This window comes from Osmerus eperlanus, chromosome 12 (genome assembly GCF_963692335.1).
Source record: "Osmerus eperlanus chromosome 12, fOsmEpe2.1, whole genome shotgun sequence".
Taxonomy (NCBI): Eukaryota; Metazoa; Chordata; class Actinopteri; order Osmeriformes; family Osmeridae; genus Osmerus; species Osmerus eperlanus.
This window is the reverse complement of record NC_085029.1, coordinates 11,228,770-11,247,305: the sequence shown is the minus strand read 5'-3', so window position 1 is coordinate 11,247,305 and position 18,536 is coordinate 11,228,770. Positions and strand designations below refer to the sequence as shown.

Genomic DNA, 18,536 nt, shown 5'->3' with positions numbered 1-18,536 from the left:
GCTGGCCCAAAACACACATTACTGGATGTGGGTTGAGCTGTGCTGTCGATTAAAACTCGTGAGTTGTGTCTATCATCCTTGGTGCAGGAAAAGTAGGCTAACATCTAAACACACACGCTCACACACACACACACACACAAACTTGCCTATAGCCTAATAAAGTATTGGCCGGAAAAGACTACTTCACAGCTTCTAATTTTCCAGCCCAAGTTCCTGCTGGGGTTTTAACAGTTAAGGAGATACTTAAAGTGCTTTTTTGTGCCGTTCTGTACGCATTAATGCGCATTTGTTAATTCGTGAATGGGTCACATAATTTGGCAAGCGGTGGAATGTCCCTGTCCATGGTGCTAAAATTTAAACCGGCATCAAGTCCCTGTCCGTGGTACTGATTGGGCGATGACAGCCTGAAGAGGGGCGTCCAATGAATTAGAAATCGTTTCTGATCCTACGGAAGAACGGTCTAAATTAAGTTTAACAGTGTGGTGTATTCTCATAATGCTTTTTTGTTCTTATAGTCAACAAGTGGACAAAGTCCGGTTACAACTCGTCCTCACAGCCACACGGGGTTGCTACTGTTGAGGAAAAGTTATGCAGGCAAAGTTAAATCATTACCGATGTCGTCGAACTACAGTCTCAAAGACTGAGGGCTGAAGTCTTGACACTAACGGCTTCTCACTATCAGCCTATAGCAATCTGATAAATTGATATTTAACAAATAATTAGGTCGGATTTGACAATGACTGAGAACGTGGACATGTTTTTGAGGGCAAAACATCGGACCTTCATCGGATTGACTGAAGGTAGAAGTAGACTGTAGCGGACGCGTAGTTTACGACCAGACAGCTAGCTAGGCAGCTACAGTAGCTACTAGCATGCCTTACATGATACTTCGTAGCTAGTTGGAGCAATCTCGTCATTTGAACTTTCGTTTTAATGAAGTAAGCAAGTTTAGTCGTGCTTACAGTTTGCGGTGGTTCAATAGTTAATGGTCGTGATAGCTAAAGTTATGCTACAGCTAGCTACGTAGGCTAGCTAAAGGAATAACAACGCAACTTTCTATCGTGCTACTAGCAAGCGAAATGGTTCATATGTAACATGTTGTCATTTACAAGGTGAAAGACTTGTCACGTGCTTAAATATGTGTTTTAAAGGAGTATTGTTGAAATGACAATTGTGGAAGATACCGTTGTTTCCTATAAGCGTGCCAGCAGCTAGTAAACTGGTTAACGCGTTAATCAGGGGATTAACTAGGTAAATCCTGGAATAGGTTTGAATGGTCACGGCCAGGTATCTTTGACTCTGTGAACCTTATAAACAACGATACAAAGCAAGTCGTTCCTAGTTATTGCAGCATATGGCAGATCTCACTTGTATAGTGTGGACTATTTGGTTTAATCAGTGACACCTTAAGGTGGAATAGATCATCTGTGATGCAACACCTCTTTTTCATTGATTCATCTCCTCCCTCGAATCCTGTTAGTTTACCATCACCATAACGCAGACGGTGACATTAACACTTCTCTTCAAGAGAGAAATAAACACTAAAAAGGTAGTTCATTATTTACACCCCTCTTTTGATATTTTCAAGATGTATTATGATAACCATTGTCTGAAGGCACCATATGCCACCTGAGTAATGTCTCAGATTTATTTTAGAAGTGTGGCAGGCATCCTTGTAGAAGCGCAACCGACACTAAGCTGCCTGCTCTTATCCGCTGTCACGGGAGCTTTGACTGTTCCTTTTACAGTCATGTTTGTTCCAAAAGTTGTTATTTCACACACAAACACACACACACACACACACACACACACACATGGTCCCGGGAGACACACTGCTGTGATGTTTGTTTAGTGTAACAAAAGCCTAGGGTTTCTCCAGACAGAATGTCAAGGCTTGTATTAATCTTTGCAGATCATGCTTCAGGCAATATCAAAGAAAGCTGGTAATGATATTTCTCAGTAGGGGACATAAATAGTGTGGAGGTTGAATAGGCACATCACCACAGAAGTGGGGTAAACTTAAAATTGCATAGAATTAGGCTAAAGCTTACTACCGGATGAATTTCATCAACTATTATTAGTTAACTTGCAGGATCTCGGTGTTAGTTAGAGAACTTTTGAAGGAATTTTGTAGCCAGCCTGGTGTCACTTAGTTTGATTACAGACAAAAATACCCTTTCACACAATTGACGTGCAGTCTGTCATGTAGTGAAATCAAGCCAAGTTTGATGTGAAGGCACAAAAAAATCACACAAATCAAACCTACAGAAGTTGAAAAGTTCTGCCTCCAATTTTTTAAACGATGGTACAAAGAGATTGGAGTTGCGCTTCTGCTCAGTAGCCCAGCCCCTTTGCCTGTTTGTCTGCCTACGTTTTTCTGGAGGAGGAGGGAATTACCATAAACTCATTTGGGAAAGAGATACATGGAGAGCATGTAAAACTTGAACAAGGAAGCCCTGCTGTGGAAGTGTGTGTGTGTGTGTGTCTTCTTGTGTGTTTATGCGCCCACACACAACCAAACAAAATACACAAGGCAGGAGAAGACTGACTGGACCTTCTAACAAAAGCCAGGCCTTTCACTGAGGTCTGACTGCCTGCTGCTGCTTCTAGCTGCTCGGACCTGAACTATGGAACCCCCTTTCATTTTATCCATACTCATCTTCTCCTTCCTGACACATCGATCTAGTTATTCGTCTCTCCATTCCTCTGTCTCTGTATCTTTCCATAAGTAAGAAATCCCAAGTTTTCTTTTATTCAAATAATATTTGAAGGTCAAAGAGAGAAGGCCAGGAAGGTTATGCAATGTCAGGATTATGTAAAACACTTTGTCATGCACGCATTGACATCTATTGCCGTGTGAATTATTTAGTTTCCGCTTGTTGACAATGAGAGAACATGTCTTCCATGACCGTCATTCCCCCAATCCTGGGGGTGGTGGTGGGGGGGGGGGGGGGTTCATGGGGGGAGGGAGACAGATTGTTCTAGTCTTCTCAGTAGCCTCCTTTCCACTAAGGAGGCCAAGCATTCTAATCTGGACTTGACTTTAAGGTCTCTTGAATCTTTCTGAATGATCGTTTTTGCTACTATTAGGACATACCTGTTATGTTTTAGTTTTTTTATCGTCTGTAAATTCCATTTTGTTTTTGTACTCCCCACCAAACTAGGCTAAACTACACCTTTGTCCCCGACTCTGTTGTTCCAGAGAAGGAGAGGGAGTGGAGGGGTCCGTTCTTCTTCATCCAGGCTGCGGACCCCCAGCTGGGGCTTATGAAGGCCTGGAGGGACGGGGACTGTGACGGAGGCGGGGACGAGTGGGACGAGGAGGTCCAGCTCACCAGGCAGACTGTGGAGGCTATCAACAAAATGAGCCCCAGACCCCGGTTCATGGTGCTGTGTGGAGACCTGGTACATGCCATGCCAGGTAGGATTAAGACACACACACACACACATTTTACAGATGTCCCCACACACAAGTAGACCCACACCTTTAATGTTGGATCATGTAAACCTAGTATGTAAGCACAGACAAGCAACTACAGCAGCTATGAACTATATGCGACAGGTCGTTTGACTCCCTACCTCAATACTGCCACATAGTGTCATGTCCTAGCAGTGATTATCGACTGTAGATCCAGCCCTGTGTTCCTCTGCTGACCTCTGTAGCGCTGTCAGTGTGAGGAGTCAGGCCGGCTTAGAGTGCCTCGCCTCTTTAAAGGGAATAGGATATGTATGGAACATAACGATTCATATATTCTGTCCTCCCCTGTGAAATTGTTCCGAGTTAATTTATGCATTCTGAGCAACGTTTTCATTGGAACGGTTTCAGCATGATCCCTATGAAGTACGCATGAGGTTTGCACTGTTGCAGCTAAAGGAGGAATGATGCGTTTGTTGTGGTAGCTAAGCATCCCACATGTTTCCAAATGGAGGACATGGAGCAATGGGATTGGAGTCCTCTGAACCTGTCTGCCAGACCGTCCCTGAGCACAGATGCTGGTGCTGAAGCTAGTTGAATGAGCCGCCTATAGATGTGTGTGTTGGAGGGCCAGAAGTCCAGCTGTCTAATGTGATAGTGGGGCTGGGAGAGTGGGGCGCGCCAGCCCTTCTGCTGTGAGGATGTGGTCGAGGAGAGCCAGGAGCCTCTAACCAGGGAGACTACCTCCTCCTGACACCACGGCATGGGGGGTGAGGAGGAGAGATGGAGCAAAGAGGATAGGGTAGGGGGACGTCAGCTGGCTTGTCTAGTTCTTTCTTTGTTACTGTAAGGCCGGGGACAAGGCCACTTCAGGTCCCCGACTGGGGGATTGTTTGATAAGATGGCAACAGGAAATCATTGCCAAAACTGTACACAGAGTGCACATTAAGACCACAGTGCGCTGGTTAATGACTTCAGGGCTGACTCCTAACTCCAGGCATAAGCACATTTGTTCAGCCCACGACAGGCATATTGTTCCAGAGAGATTGGAACAACCTCTGCCCTCTCGCTCTCTCATTTTTGCCTGGAACGACCTCTCTCAGCTGTTCATGAACAACCACCATGCATTGCAGGCCTCCACAACATCCCCTCAGAGAGCTTAGTAGGAGGTCCTAAGGATCTCATCTTCTCCGTGACTGTGACCTTTAAGCCGGGCCTCTCACCCCTCATCCCTCCCTCCTCTCTCTCTCCTCTCATTCTCTCTTGATCAGTAGTGTTTATGCTTCAGCCTCGCTGTCGCCGCACAGCCATACTCTGACCGTAGGGGTTCCGGGCCCTTCCATTGGCCCCGCCGTCATGCCTTGTTACCGTCAGGAGCGCCGCGGCAGGTTGTGTATGCCAACCACATTACACACCACGTCCGTCACTAGCCTGTGTTTCCGGGGGCTGGGTGTGGGGTTTAATGCCAGCGCACCCCATCCATGTTTTGATATTTTCCCTTAAACGATTTTATTTACCAAATGAGACTTTGGATGCCGGTGCCGGCCAGGGAAGTTGACTGTCGACCGCCTCGTCAACAAGGCTGCCTGTTGGGGACAGGAAATTGGCACCCATCTCTGACTAGATATGTCATTCTAGTTCTCTCTCTCTTTTTCTCTCTTTGTTCTCTTCAGTAAACACACCACCACGACACATCCCTTATGGGTTTTTTTTCTGCCAACCCTCTATTGTAGTCCAGACATGGTCAAACAAATCGTAACTCACACTGTCTGCATTTTCACAAAGGCTGTCAGTGTGTTTCAGCTGCGGTACCCCATCAGGGCAGATGGAACACCCAGATGGGTGGACATTAAACCTTTGTAAAACCCCAGACTGCAACTCAGGCTTCTGCTCTGTCTACTCTGAGAAGGACATGACAGATTGTACACAGTATGAATATGTATCCACCTGTGCGGTAGGCCTGAGAAGGCCTAGTACGTGATGTAAATGTGTCTGAAGAATTGTTTCTATCCATTAGCCTCCCCTCTGCCCCCTACAACACCCCTGCCATCACACAGTATCACCTTCGGATCAATAGCACCAGAAGGCCTTGAAGGACCCCACTGATGCCACTTTGATCAACCAATCAACTCCCTTATCCTGTTGTGGTTATGCCCCCCAAGCAGGCTCCCTGTTGCTGCAGCCAATCAGCTCCCACCAGGCTTCCTGCTGGGCCAATCACATCTTTCCCTGACCAGACCCCCTCCTATCAGAATCCACAGGTCCTCTTCCCTAACGAGGGCTATCAGGAGGTGCTAAAAGGCTGCCCATTTCCCACCATCATTGAAGCGGTTGCTGTGATCCAGCTTCCTGCTCCGCTCCGAGCGAAGCCCCTAGGGCCTTCATCTCAAGGACTTCCCTCTCACTGAGCTGAACAGGATAAGAGACTCACAGTAGAGAAGGTTTGTGTGTGAGAGAGGGGGGAAGAGAGAGATGATTAGATTACAGTAACATGCTGGACTTACCACAGCTCTAATAAGGACTACAAAAGGATGTCATCAGGGATGGAGGGATGGGGGACGATAGGGGGGATAAAGGAGGAAAGAGAAGAAGAGAATAAAGGGAAGTGGAGGCGGGAAGGTGAGGGGGAGGTTATCCTCTGACTCCCAGTCCCCTCTCTAGCTGGGAGGAAGCCCTTAATTGCAGTTGAAGGCAGATAAAGTGGAATCCTCAAAGGAGCACTGCTGGGTAGGGGAGAGAAGGAGAAGAGGGGAAAGGAAAGGAGGAGAGAGGAGAGCGGAGAGAAGAACACGCAGGGGAAATTATTTTTGAGTGATGTGTGTGTGTGTGCGCACACGCGTGTGTAGACCTGTTTAGGAGAGTTGGATGGATGGATGAACGAATATACGTTTTCATATTCAGCAGGAATATCTGGTTTCAAACAAAACAGGCATACCTGGACATGGTCACCGTCCGTACCCAGCGAGGGTGAGACTTGGCTACCGCAGCTCATCTGGTGCTCATGATCTCCTTTTGTGTGTCTTTCTGAGCTTATTGTCTCAATCTCAATGGCTTTTGTCTTTGTTTGCATACAATTATTAAGCATTGTAATTAGATCAATCACTCCAGATGGCTGCTGGGAAGCTTTTGACTTTACTAGACATGTGTCCCCCCCCCCCCCCCAGCCATCCACACAGATCCCCAAAAAGGTCGTACAAAACGATAGAAAGACACAGCATATATTGATTGAGACACAGTGTAAAGGATTTACTCAACTGAAGAAGCAGAGTTGGTGTGTGGGTCTGTGTGTGTTTGCTTTTAAAGACTCGTCAGCGTGTCACCGAAGAGGTTCCCAATGAAGAGTCCTTCATCTGGTTCCTGTTTTAGACAAATGTTGTTTTCTCTCCTTCAAACAAATGCTCTCATCTTCAGCAACCATCCTGTCCAAACTTCTAAGGAAATTCTAAGTAAAAGTAGGCCAGTGAAAATAATTACCAGAGAGAAGGAAGAATCACTTTGCTCTGCATTGATGGGTTTGTTTGATACACACTCTAAATTATAAATAGATTTCCTTTACCCATTCTCTCTTTACTTTATCCACAGAGGGACTATGATTAACTTTACACCAAATTATAGTTCTCCTCTTGTCTTCTTGTCCTGAATTTAAACTCAACTTGCTGTGAACAGCGAGTGAGATGTTTTTGCCGGATTACCTTGTGTGTGTGAGCCACAGAGGACCACCACCACTTTACCCCTCCTTCCTCTCTCCATTTCTGCCTTCCTTCCTCATCACCGCGCCTCTACCCCCACCTCCAGGTACCCCATTCAGGGCTGGCCAGGAGAGGGACCTGAAGGGCGCTCTGGGGGGCACAGACCCCTCCATCCCCTTAGTGTTCGTCAGTGGGAACCACGACCTGGGGAACATCCCCACCCCAGACACCGTGGAGCAGTACTGCCAGGCCTGGGGGGATGACTACTTCAGCTTCTGGGTGAGGCAGAGGGAAAGGGAGGGAGGGAGGCTGTTCAATTTGGGTCAACGTGATTGGAAAAGTTGGCGTCGTTGTGTGAATGAACTCCCCTCCCCTCCCCCAGGTAGGAGGAGTACAGTGTCTCGTGTTGAACTCCCAGCTGTTCTACGATGCCTCGGCGTGTCCCAGCCAGAGGGAGGCCCAGGACCGGTGGCTGGGGGAGCAGCTCCAGGCGGCCTCCTCCTCCTCTCCTGCCCGGCGCCTGCTGGTGTTCCAGCACATTCCCCTGTACCTGAAGACCCCTGACGAGGAGGACGACTACTTCAACCTTCAGACCGCCGTCAGACACAGCCTGCTGGACCGCTTTAAACAAGCAGGTATGACGTCTCCATGCGCAGCCAATGAACAGAGAAACAAGGTTTAACCAATCAGGCGTACTGAGGAACAAGGTTTAACCAATCAGGTGTACTGAGGAACAAGGTTTAACCAATCAGGCATAGCCAGGGACAAGGAACGGTTAATCAGGGCCCAGATTAAAGAACTCTTGTTACTTTAAGGTGCATCTGTAATTTTAAGCATCACTAGGTTTGGATTTTCTGGAAATGAAAGACTTACTGGCATCATTATAGTAATGATAAAGATTAATACACACATTGCTTTGCTGTTCCCTAGTCCTCAGAGCTTTGGAACAGGATAAAGGGGAGGAGTTAACCTATCACAGAGCCTGCAGCATATACCCTACCTTATGGAGCCAAGGGAGCCACTGCATCACTAATTAACATAATCATTGCCCTTGCTTGCTTTAGGCAGCCACACACCCATCAGCGGCTATTGTTATCAGGCTTATAGATCCCTCGTCCGAGGGTAAGTCCTGGAAGGGGAGACTGTCTTTGGTTCCTTCCCCACACACGTCCCCCATGGCTGGCCTCCAGCAGAGGCAGGAGGGATGGGAGAGGCGTGCCCAGCCGCGTGGCTGTCAGACCACGCTTCCCAAACACGCCTCAAGGTTGACAACATGTGAACCTGCCTCGCTGTCACCACCCGTGTGGCGGAAGCAGCTTAAAGCGTCAGGTCTGGGACACGGCGACAGGTGTGTTACGTGAAGGGGAACATCTCTCCCATCCCATCGACTCGCTCGTTTAGACGTGGTCTGGTCTCACTCAGGAATTCACTTTACATACATATATGTACATTTTGGTTCATTATTGATGACTTCCTGCTCATAGGGGTATCGGTGTACGTGTGTGTGTGTGTCAGGATGGAAACATTTAGAAATGGGGATTTGATACGGTGCTGATGGTGTTTTATTTATCAGTAGCTCGGACAGCCGTAGCTTTGTACAGGCTGCATCTCTCCATCCCATCCCGTCTTCCTCCCCATGAATAAGCCGACCTGTCATCTGTAAAGAGCAGGCCTGGGAGGTTCCATCCCCCTCAGCTCAGAGAAAGATGGAGGACTGAGGGGTGGGTGGTGGGGTGGGGGGGGGGGGTTAGACTGACGGGTGGAGGAAAAGTTAGTTCTGTTTAAAAGTTCCCTTCAGGATTGGAGTTTAAAGGAGTGAAGAGGGGGACATTTTTGGTATGGCTAGCCTGCGTGTCTGAACTGACTTGCTACACGATCTATCTATCTAACTCTGTTTGAAAAGCCGGCATTGGTCTTATGACCAAATGGCCTTATATGGTCTTGTAGTGTGTGTTGAGTTTAATCTCAGTCCATCTTCTAAAGAGCTGGAGGCATGGGCCATCTTCAGTGCGTGTAACCAGGGTCAGAGATCAGGGTCTCTAATCTGCTAGATATGGTTGTCTAAATCTCTGTATTAGCACTCAAGTTGCTGTTCCAGTATATTCTGGGAACACACCAAAGCAAAGAATAATTCAGAGTTGCCGTCTTGTCCTCTTGTGTTTGGAGATTGTTGAAGTGTGTGTGTTGTACAATAAATGTGTTTTCACTGCGGGGCACAAAGGCGCTGGGTAAAAATACCCAGACCCATCGACTGAGACAATGCACAATTTTGGCATCCCAGAGACAACAACAAAGAAATGAATATATATAAACATCAATTTCAAAACAAAGGATGTGTGTGTACCCTTGTACCCCCCGTCCATTCTCTCATAATGCGTGGTTAACCCTTTCGTGGCCATGTGGCCATTTGATTTTCCATGCCTTTTTGACCCTTTAGTGATCCTGTACTGCAAGTCAGTTTTCTACCCTAATCAATTCCTAATTCTTCCAACATGAACCACATATAGACAATACTTCCATATTTGTATACATTGAATTGGATGTTATGTGTACAATATTTTCTGTTTTTGTTTATTGCTTCTAACACCACTAACCAAGAAATGTTTTGAAACATAATAACAGTTTTAATGACATGTTTATATTCTCCACAAAACAGAACTGTGGTTGAGGATATGTGATCTACATATGGATAATGATCCATGATAGGCCCTTTGTAGTTAAACAGTGCCATACCTGAGTTGTGACAGCATTTCTGGATGAGGTGAAGAGGGCCATCAGGGGATTAGTAGCACTGAGGATTGAAGCACCCACCTCAGAAGCACTTCTCCAACATGCAACCTTCTAAGAATGGAAAATATACAAGCCCTGCAGACACATAATTAAATTCAATTGAATTTCCGTCACCAAGGTATTTTTCATGTGCGTGCGGGGGGGTGTGCGGTAGCTAAGTGAAATATTCCCAGTGTGTATGTTATCAAGGCTCTACAGCTGTGCATGGAAGGCTGAAACAATAATTAGGTGCCTACACCCTGCAAGAACATGTTCTCATCACATTTACACTATGTAAATGATCAGTATTGGACGTTCAAGGAATTGTATTTTTCAAGTGTGTGTGTGTTCCCAACAGTAGCATCCAGACCCCCTCCTCAGCACTCCTCCTGTTGGTAGCTACACGGTTAGAAAGATTCCATCTACCTACTCAGGGTACTACACACATACACTTCTCAGACAATGGGACCCAGCCCCAGAATCCAGAATCCTACCATACAGCCCCAGCATCCAGCATCCCTACCATACAGCCCCAGCATCCAGCATCCCTACCATACAGCCCCAGAATCCAGCATCCTACCATACAGCCCCAGAATCCAGCATCCTACCATACAGCCCCAGCATCCAGCATCCCTACCATACAGCCCCAGCATCCAGCATCCCTACCATACAGCCCCAGAATCCAGCATCCTACCATACAGCCCCAGAATCCAGCATCCCTACCATACAGCCCCAGCATCCAGCATCCCTACCATACAGCCCCAGAATCCAGCATCCTACCATACAGCCCCAGAATCCAGCATCCTACCATACAGCCCCAGCATCCAGCATCCCTACCATACAGCCCCAGCATCCAGCATCCCTACCATACAGCCCCAGAATCCAGCATCCTACCATACAGCCCCAGAATCCAGCATCCCTACCATACAGCCCCAGCATCCAGCATCCCTACCATACAGCCCCAGAATCCAGCATCCTACCATACAGCCCCAGAATCCAGCATCCTACCATACAGCCCCAGCATCCAGCATCCCTACCATACAGCCCCAGCATCCAGCATCCCTACCATACAGCCCCAGAATCCAGCATCCTACCATACAGCCCCAGCATCCAGCATCCCTACCATACAGCCCCAGCATCCAGCATCCCTACCATACAGCCCCAGAATCCAGCATCCTACCATACAGCCCCAGAATCCAGCATCCTACCATACAGCCCCAGCATCCAGCATCCTACCTTACAGCCCCAGCATCCAGCATCCTACCATACAGCCCCATCATCCAGCATCCTACCATACAGCCCCAGCATCCAGCATCCCTACCTTACAGCCCCAGAATCCAGCATCCTACCATACAGCCCCAGCATCCAGCATCCCTACCTTACAGCCCCATCATCCAGCATCCCTACCATACAGCCCCAGCATCCAGCATCCCTACCTTACAGCCCCAGAATCCAGCATCCTACCATACAGCCCCAGCATCCAGCATCCCTACCTTACAGCCCCATCATCCAGCATCCTACCATACAGCCCCAGCATCCAGCATCCCTACCTTACAGCCCCATCATCCAGCATCCCTACCATACAGCCCCAGAATCCAGCATCCTACCATACAGCCCCAGCATCCAGCATCCCTACCTTACAGCCCCATCATCCAGCATCCCTACCATACAGCCCCAGCATCCAGCATCCCTACCATACAGCCCCAGCATCCAGCATCCCTACCATACAGCCCCAGCATCCAGCATCCCTACCATACAGCCCCATCATCCAACATCCCTACCTTACAGCCCCAGCATCCAGCATCCCTACCTTACAGCCCCATCATCCAGCATCCCTACCATACAGCCCCAGAATCCAGCATCCTACCATACAGCCCCAGCATCCAGCATCCCTACCTTACAGCCCCATCATCCAGCATCCCTACCATACAGCCCCAGCATCCAGCATCCCTACCATACAGCCCCAGCATCCAGCATCCCTACCATACAGCCCCAGCATCCAGCATCCCTACCATACAGCCCCATCATCCAACATCCCTACCTTACAGCCCCATCATCCAGCATCCCTACCATACAGCCCCATCATCCAGCATCCCTACCTTACAGCCCCATCATCCAGCATCCCTACCATACAGCCCCATCACCCAGCATCCCTACCTTACAGCCCCATCATCCAGCATCCCTACCATACAGCCCCATCACCCAGCATCCCTACCTTACAGCCCCAGCATCTAGGCCCAATCCTTACGGAGATAAAAACACATGTTGGGAGTTTCCATTGCAGCTCGTGGATACAGAGCACCTCACACTACACCTAATACCCTTTTCCCCCCCTCATCCCTCTCCTAGGAGAGTATTGGATAAGAGGCACTTAAAGCTGATCTAGCTCATTGTTTCACAGCAGAGAGCCAGGGTGATGGGGGCATGGGTGCAGGAGGGAGTGGAGATGGAGGATTGTGATATCCTTAATAGGATGCTGGGTGTAGATGTAACAGGACCCGCCTCAGGACCTGGCAGACGTGGAACTAGCGAGGCTGTCGGTGGCTGTGCGGGGGACGCAAACACGTGATGACGAAACGTCCTCCCGACCCTCCACTTTGGAACAGGCTCGATGGATGGCTTGTGATGGCATGGTGCTTGTTTGTTTGTGGGCCACAATGGAGCTGAGGCAGTGTTCTTCATGTCGCGGAGGAAGTCATTTCTAATTGAACGAGCATCAATAGATTGATGAATGTTGCTCTGTCTTGTTCTCTCTCAATATGATATATTTAACACGTAACACTGCATAACTGTGATGTAAGATTTCTGTCGCCGTTCTTTGGGGAGGTGGGGAACACACACAGTACAGTCACAGTAATCAGTCATTCTGTGTGCATGCGTGCGTGTGCATGTGTGTGTGTGTGTGTGTGTGTGTGTGTGTGGAGGACAAGAGAAGGGGATTGTGGGGTTTGAGTGATGGATGAGAGTGATTTGTAGCAGGTAGGGTGATGAAAGGCCTTGCTCTGGTACATCATTCCCTCGCTTTCTCTGTCATGCAAATTACCCACTGGCATGCTCGCCTGATGAATTATTTCCAGCCCAGTACTTTAATGACACCCAACCTTCGTGCACACGCAAACATGCGTGCGCACACACGCGCGCACGTGTGAGCACATTGTCACACACACATTGTCACGAGAGAGAGAGAGAGAGAGAGAGAGAGAGAGAGAGAGAGAGAGAGAGAGAGAGAGAGAGAGAGAGAGAGAGAGAGGTAGGCCTAATCTCTAATATGAAGAGGCAGGATGAGTGACAGCGCCAAGGAGACAACTGCTGTGACCTATCCAGTCATTTACACATCAGTGATTACTGAGAGTGTCGGGGGAGTGAATGTAGAAGGGAAGGACGGACGATAAGAAGAAGACGGACGAAGCAGGAAAGAAACGTCCTCGCCTCGTCGAACGAGTCTTGTTTTCTTAACCTTCGCAAACACCAAGCTTGAGAGAAGAGATACATGAAGGTCAATCCAGAGATATCCATATCCATTATTCAGCCAACTCAGCCCACCTGCAGAATAGCCCGACACATCCCAACACCCAGCTGTGTGTGCAGCGGTTCAGCCAGACCAGCTAAGCCTCTCCCCGCTACCGCGCCTCAGCTTTGACTGTCATCTACCTCTGCTGGCGTTCAAGACGTCTCCATCTGCCTGCCTGCTTACTGCAGGGGTTTTCGGGGGAATTCTTCTCCGCTCTGTCAAAACACTTCAGATAGTCCTCTCTCTATCACCCGGAGCAGGAGCCAGACTGAGAGCCCTGCGTCTGACAGCTAAATTGGAGTCACACAGAGACACAGAATGGATGTGGAATTATTAGCGGTGGCAAGAAAGTGCATGTTTTGGTGGAGCAGGGCACAAACACCCACTCTGCTGAACACACACTGGCAGTGAGGAGAGAGAAGTGTAAAAACAAGCTGTCAGTGCTCCACCAACTAATTAAGATCAAGAACTTATGAATGCATGACGGGACAAGGGGTCTAAGACTGTGCCTTGCTCCTGTACCTGTCTGCTGTCTGAAAACAGAATGGCCAACGGAATCAGGGATGGGGGAAAGATATAGGATGGAGGAGAGAAGAATGGAGAGAAGGATATAGAAGGATGAACAGGTGGAATGGGAGGGGGGGAGGAGGTAGGGAAGAATAGAGGGAGATTTGTGGATGACCCAGACAGGCTAGGGTCTGACTCTGCTGCCATCAGCAGCCCCTTTAGTGCCTGATTAATGATGCTCTCTGAAAATGTCTGTGGCTTCAACAGTGAGGGTCTGAAGAGTCAAGACAAGATTTTTCCAAAATGTAAATGACTTTTGCTGCTGGTTCACTCCCTCTGATCCTTTTTCTGAATAAATGCAGCTTAGTTGTCTCTCTCTCTCTTTATCTCTCTCTCTTTCTGTCCCTCTCACCCCCCCCCCCCCCCCCCTCAAGATAGGAGAGTGTTGCTGCGGTAGCACTTTGTGGTGGTGGGGTGGTGGAAAGGTTGGGGTGCGTGTTGGTAGTGTATGTCATTAAAGCCAAATTGAGAACAGCTCCTCTGCAGTTACAGTATAGATGACTCATCTCTATGATTAGAGAAAACATTTCCCTCTGTTCTCGTTTTTGTTGTTATTGTTGATGTTGTAGTTCTGGGTTTGTTTTTTGTGTTTGTAAGCTAATTGAAATGCTGCTGAGTTGTGTGAATCCTCCCAGTGTAGAGGGCTGTACAGGATTAACAGTTTATAGGTGCACACATAAATACATACATACATACATACAGATATCACCATGACAACAAACCCCAAAACACAGACACAATCTACCTCAGTTGTACACACACTCTCACTCTTTCAATATTGCTCTCTGTTTACACACATATACACACGCATCTACCAACAAGCGCTGTCATACACACAAACACACACGACACAACTATCAAATCAACCCCTGCATCGCCAGACCCTCACCCCCCAATGGTTGGGTGAGTGTGTGAAGGGAGGTGTGGAGCTCTTGTAAACGACATTGCCCAGGGCCACCAGCAAGCTCCTGCTGTGCTGCACAGTCGTAACCAAGTAATGCTAGAACCATCCCCTCCAGTCCTGCCTGCTAACGAATTTAGCCTGGGAAAAGCGCACAGTTTGCATCATCAATTTCCATCTACGTTTAGATAGATTAATTATGCAGTGGTCCGATATGGGCTGCTTCTGCAACTGCGTTGTTTTGGCTATTCATATAATTTCCAGAAGATCTGTGTTCTAGCGATGGGTGGAAGAGCCTGATGCGGAGGTTCTTGATTATACGGACTGGAGTGGAAAACAGCTAAAAATATATTTTTTTGAATTGTGCAGACTGGTGTCTTACAGTGTTATTAAGGTGTTAACATGGTCTTTGTTGCCAGGTTTGGCTAAGGAACAGGTTATGTGCTGCCAGGTTTGGTTGAGGTTTAAGCTCTTTGTTGCCAGGGTTGGCTGAGGCATCCCTCCAAGGTGCGGCAGCGGGCGAACATCTCTCACTGCAGCATCACTGTTAGAAGCTCAGCGTCTTCTCTTCCTCTATTAAAACCTGGCAAATTACTGAAGAATGCCTAACAGTGTGTTGCATGCTCTGCTTCTCTCGCCACTGTCACATGCGCAAACCCCCCCACACACACACACTCCCCTTACGAAAGGAGAGAACTCATTTGCTCCTTTAATTAGGGGTAGTAAGGCTGTGTGACTGTGTTCCATCAGTCCGCTACTTGTTCTATTCGCGAGAGGAGCGACGTGGCAGCAGTGCTGCAGGGCATCACACACACACACAAAAACACCCCATCTCAATAATGACGACGACGGGACAGGAAAATAATTTGAAAACGCCTGAGTAAAAGTTTTAGGTCGCAAAATATTTTGAAAAGGGAGACTCGCAAACACTCTCTTTCTGTTGCTTTATCTTGTTTTCTTCCAGACTCTCTCCATATATTATAACCCCCCCTCTCTCTGGCGTTCTCGCCTGCCTCCCATCAGGCTTTATGAAGACAGTGTGCAGACGATTTGACAGATAAGGCAATGATCTCATTATACTGCTAAATGGAGCTAATTTGAATGTATTGCCATAATATGCCACGCAGAAACCTTATCAAGGGCAATTTGCATATGTTACAATGTGTGTTGCATATGCATTGCGACAGGAAGTGGACCGAAGTGTAATAGATCGGCAGCGGTTTCTGCCGTAACACCGACACAGCGCAGCCTAAGGAACTAAACCAGACAGACCCCCTGCTGGTAACATGCCACTTCTAGTTAGTCAGAACATGCTGCTCCACTTCCTGGTGTTCGGCTGCTTGGATTGGACAACACATCTCGGGTTGTAATGGGGAAATAGGACTTGAGTTCAGGGACACAGCTTTTTAATCCAGTATAATGTCTTCATACATATGAAGTATAGATAACAAGACACATGGCTCTAACATAGCCATGTAATTGTAATCACACAACTACACACATTCCCATTATACAAAAAAGACATTCACACTTATTTTTCTCAAGTGTATTTGATTCAAATGGGGCAGAACTGATTTCAATTACTGTTCTCCTTTTCCCCTCTCTTCCCCTCTCCTCCTTTCTCGTCCTTCTACAACATCCAACTCCTTTCCTCTTCACCCTCCCGCCTCTGTTTTTTTTCATCATCTCTTCCCTTCTCTCCTCTTCTTGGGTTCTCCACATCTCCTCCCCATGCGCCTTCACTTCCCAGGTGTGAAGGCGGTGTTCTCGGGCCACTACCATCGTAACGCGGGGGGGTTCTGCGGAGGACTGGACATGGTGGTGAGCTCTGCTATTGGCTGCCAGCTGGGCAATGACACCCATGGGGTCAGGGTGGTGGTTGTGACAGCTGACGACATCATCCACCGCTATTACAGCCTGGAGCAGCTGGCTGGGCGGGGCATGGACGATGACCTGAGGAAGTTACTGCAGGCCTGACCAAGAGGAGAAAATTCCACTTTGAGCCTGACCTATACAAGTAGTCAACTATGCAAGCCCGACCAATGATGAGGTGCAGGAGGCGGTCTAAGCAATGTTTCTCTTCCCTGTTGCTATCCAGGCAGGGCATTGATTTGTTTCTATTGTAGCCTATTGAATGTATTTTTGAATTCATACACTCTGCCTTGGAGACAGCGGAAACAAACACTACATGGTGAGAAGGACTTTGGCCGCGGAGAGCTCGCTGTGAAAAACATCCCCCCAATGTACAACTCCAGACATCTCTACCTGGAGCACAATGACCGGCATTAGCCCATGTCAGCCTACTATTACAGACCATCAGAACGTGTTGAGGTTCCAGGCAAGATCACAGATTGTGTCTCGATACTCTGTATACGATAGTGTGTATCAACTAGGCCTGTCTGTACACTACAGTTTCATTCTAAAAAAGTAAGCAAACCATTATAGAGGTAACTGTGTATTGAGTTTGATGTTTGTATTCTTGTGCAGTTTTTGTATAGCCTGTTCTTGTGTTCACATGCCTGTTTTAACTGTCTAGCAGCACTGAATGTCTTAAACAAACAGTGTGGGATGGATGGATAGGGAGAAAAGGAGGGAGGTAGAAAGGGTAGGTGTTTGTGTGGGTTGGTCGATGTGTGACTGTGGCCCAGAATGACTCGGCTCGCACCCCCACTCACCCAGCCCACTGTCAACGTAACACGTTGCCATGGCAGCCTGAGAGGCACGGCTGTGGCCCTACGATGACCATTTCCTGTGTGCGAGTGTGTGTGAGATGGGCGGTGGATTTCCACAAACGGCTGACCCTATTTTATACATCAGACGTGTTTGTCTACATATGTGTAGAAAAACAAACAATGGACTATCTTCAGTTAATAAACCATTTCCTGGTCACTGTGTTCTTAATATCATCCCCTTAGCCCATACTGGGATCATTAAGAAAACTGTTTTCAATGTCATTTGACAAATTTTTATGAGATGACCTGGCCATTTTCATAATGTCTGTGATGTAATATCAGTTCATATGCATACTTTACCCTTTCACTCTTTCTGTCTCTCTCTCTTCCACACTCAGGCTGTCTCTGACCCCTCTGGTGTCTGATGGTCCCAGGGATTCACCCTGTGCTGGCTGTTGAAAGCTAGCTGCTGTTTATCGATCCAACCTGCCATGTGTCAGTGTCCCCTGGCCTGCCGTACACACACACACACACAAACACTCCACTCACGCACCTCACTGTTACTGCTGCCTCTGAAGTAACCAGACTTCATGGACCGCTCATCTGGTGAAGCAAAACACACTTCCTCCATAACCATGTGACCGTATGCACGTTTATATTTGCTCCTTTATGGAGCACAGAAGCGTTCTAGAGTCATTCTAAAACACGAGCCTAAGACCTTGGGGCTGATAGGGGCTTTGTCATAAGCCATTCCAAAAGCATAATGAAAATCTGTTGGAATGACAGTTATCAAAATGGAAAACGGAACAGTTAAATGACATGGTCTGTGAGCCAGGGCCGACATAACAGACTGGAACGGGGAAAGTTATTTCTTTATTATGGATGTAACATTTCCTTCTTATGGTTGACTGCTCTCATTCATTCAAAATGGTTCCTCCAAATCACAATTATGTGTCTTGGTGGCGAGACTTCCATTATATCAAGTGATTTATTACAATGTGGTTAACAACCC

The 18,536-nt window shown here is 47.8% G+C and overlaps 1 protein-coding gene across 2 annotated transcripts; it reads left to right on the top strand.

Annotated features, from left to right (window-relative positions):
- Positions 1-587: 587 nt before the first annotated feature.
- Positions 588-17,876, top strand: cpped1 (calcineurin-like phosphoesterase domain containing 1). 2 transcript variants are annotated; one of them, XM_062475196.1, is made up of 5 exons: positions 588-800; positions 3,203-3,421; positions 7,211-7,383; positions 7,487-7,780; positions 7,812-8,802. In XM_062475196.1, exons 1-5 carry the CDS (start codon positions 737-739, stop codon positions 7,815-7,817), a joined length of 756 nt encoding a protein of 251 aa, XP_062331180.1. In that variant the 5' UTR covers positions 588-736; the 3' UTR covers positions 7,818-8,802. The 2 variants fall into 2 exon arrangements, with proteins under 2 accessions (XP_062331180.1, XP_062331179.1); XM_062475195.1 differs by lacking the exon at positions 7,812-8,802 and adding an exon at positions 16,603-17,876 and having other exon boundaries at positions 589-800; positions 7,487-7,739.
- Positions 17,877-18,536: the final 660 nt, after the last annotated feature.

Excerpts from the sequence above, each read along its gene's own strand:
- cpped1 (XM_062475195.1), top strand. The coding sequence starts at position 737 with ATGACTGAGAACGTGGACATGTTTTTGAGGGCAAAACATCGGACCTTC. Across the intron at positions 801-3,202 it reads CTTCATCGGATTGACTGAAG|AGAAGGAGAGGGAGTGGAGG; the intron begins GTAGAAGTAGAC and ends CTGTTGTTCCAG. Across the intron at positions 7,384-7,486 it reads ATGACTACTTCAGCTTCTGG|GTAGGAGGAGTACAGTGTCT; the intron begins GTGAGGCAGAGG and ends CCCCTCCCCCAG.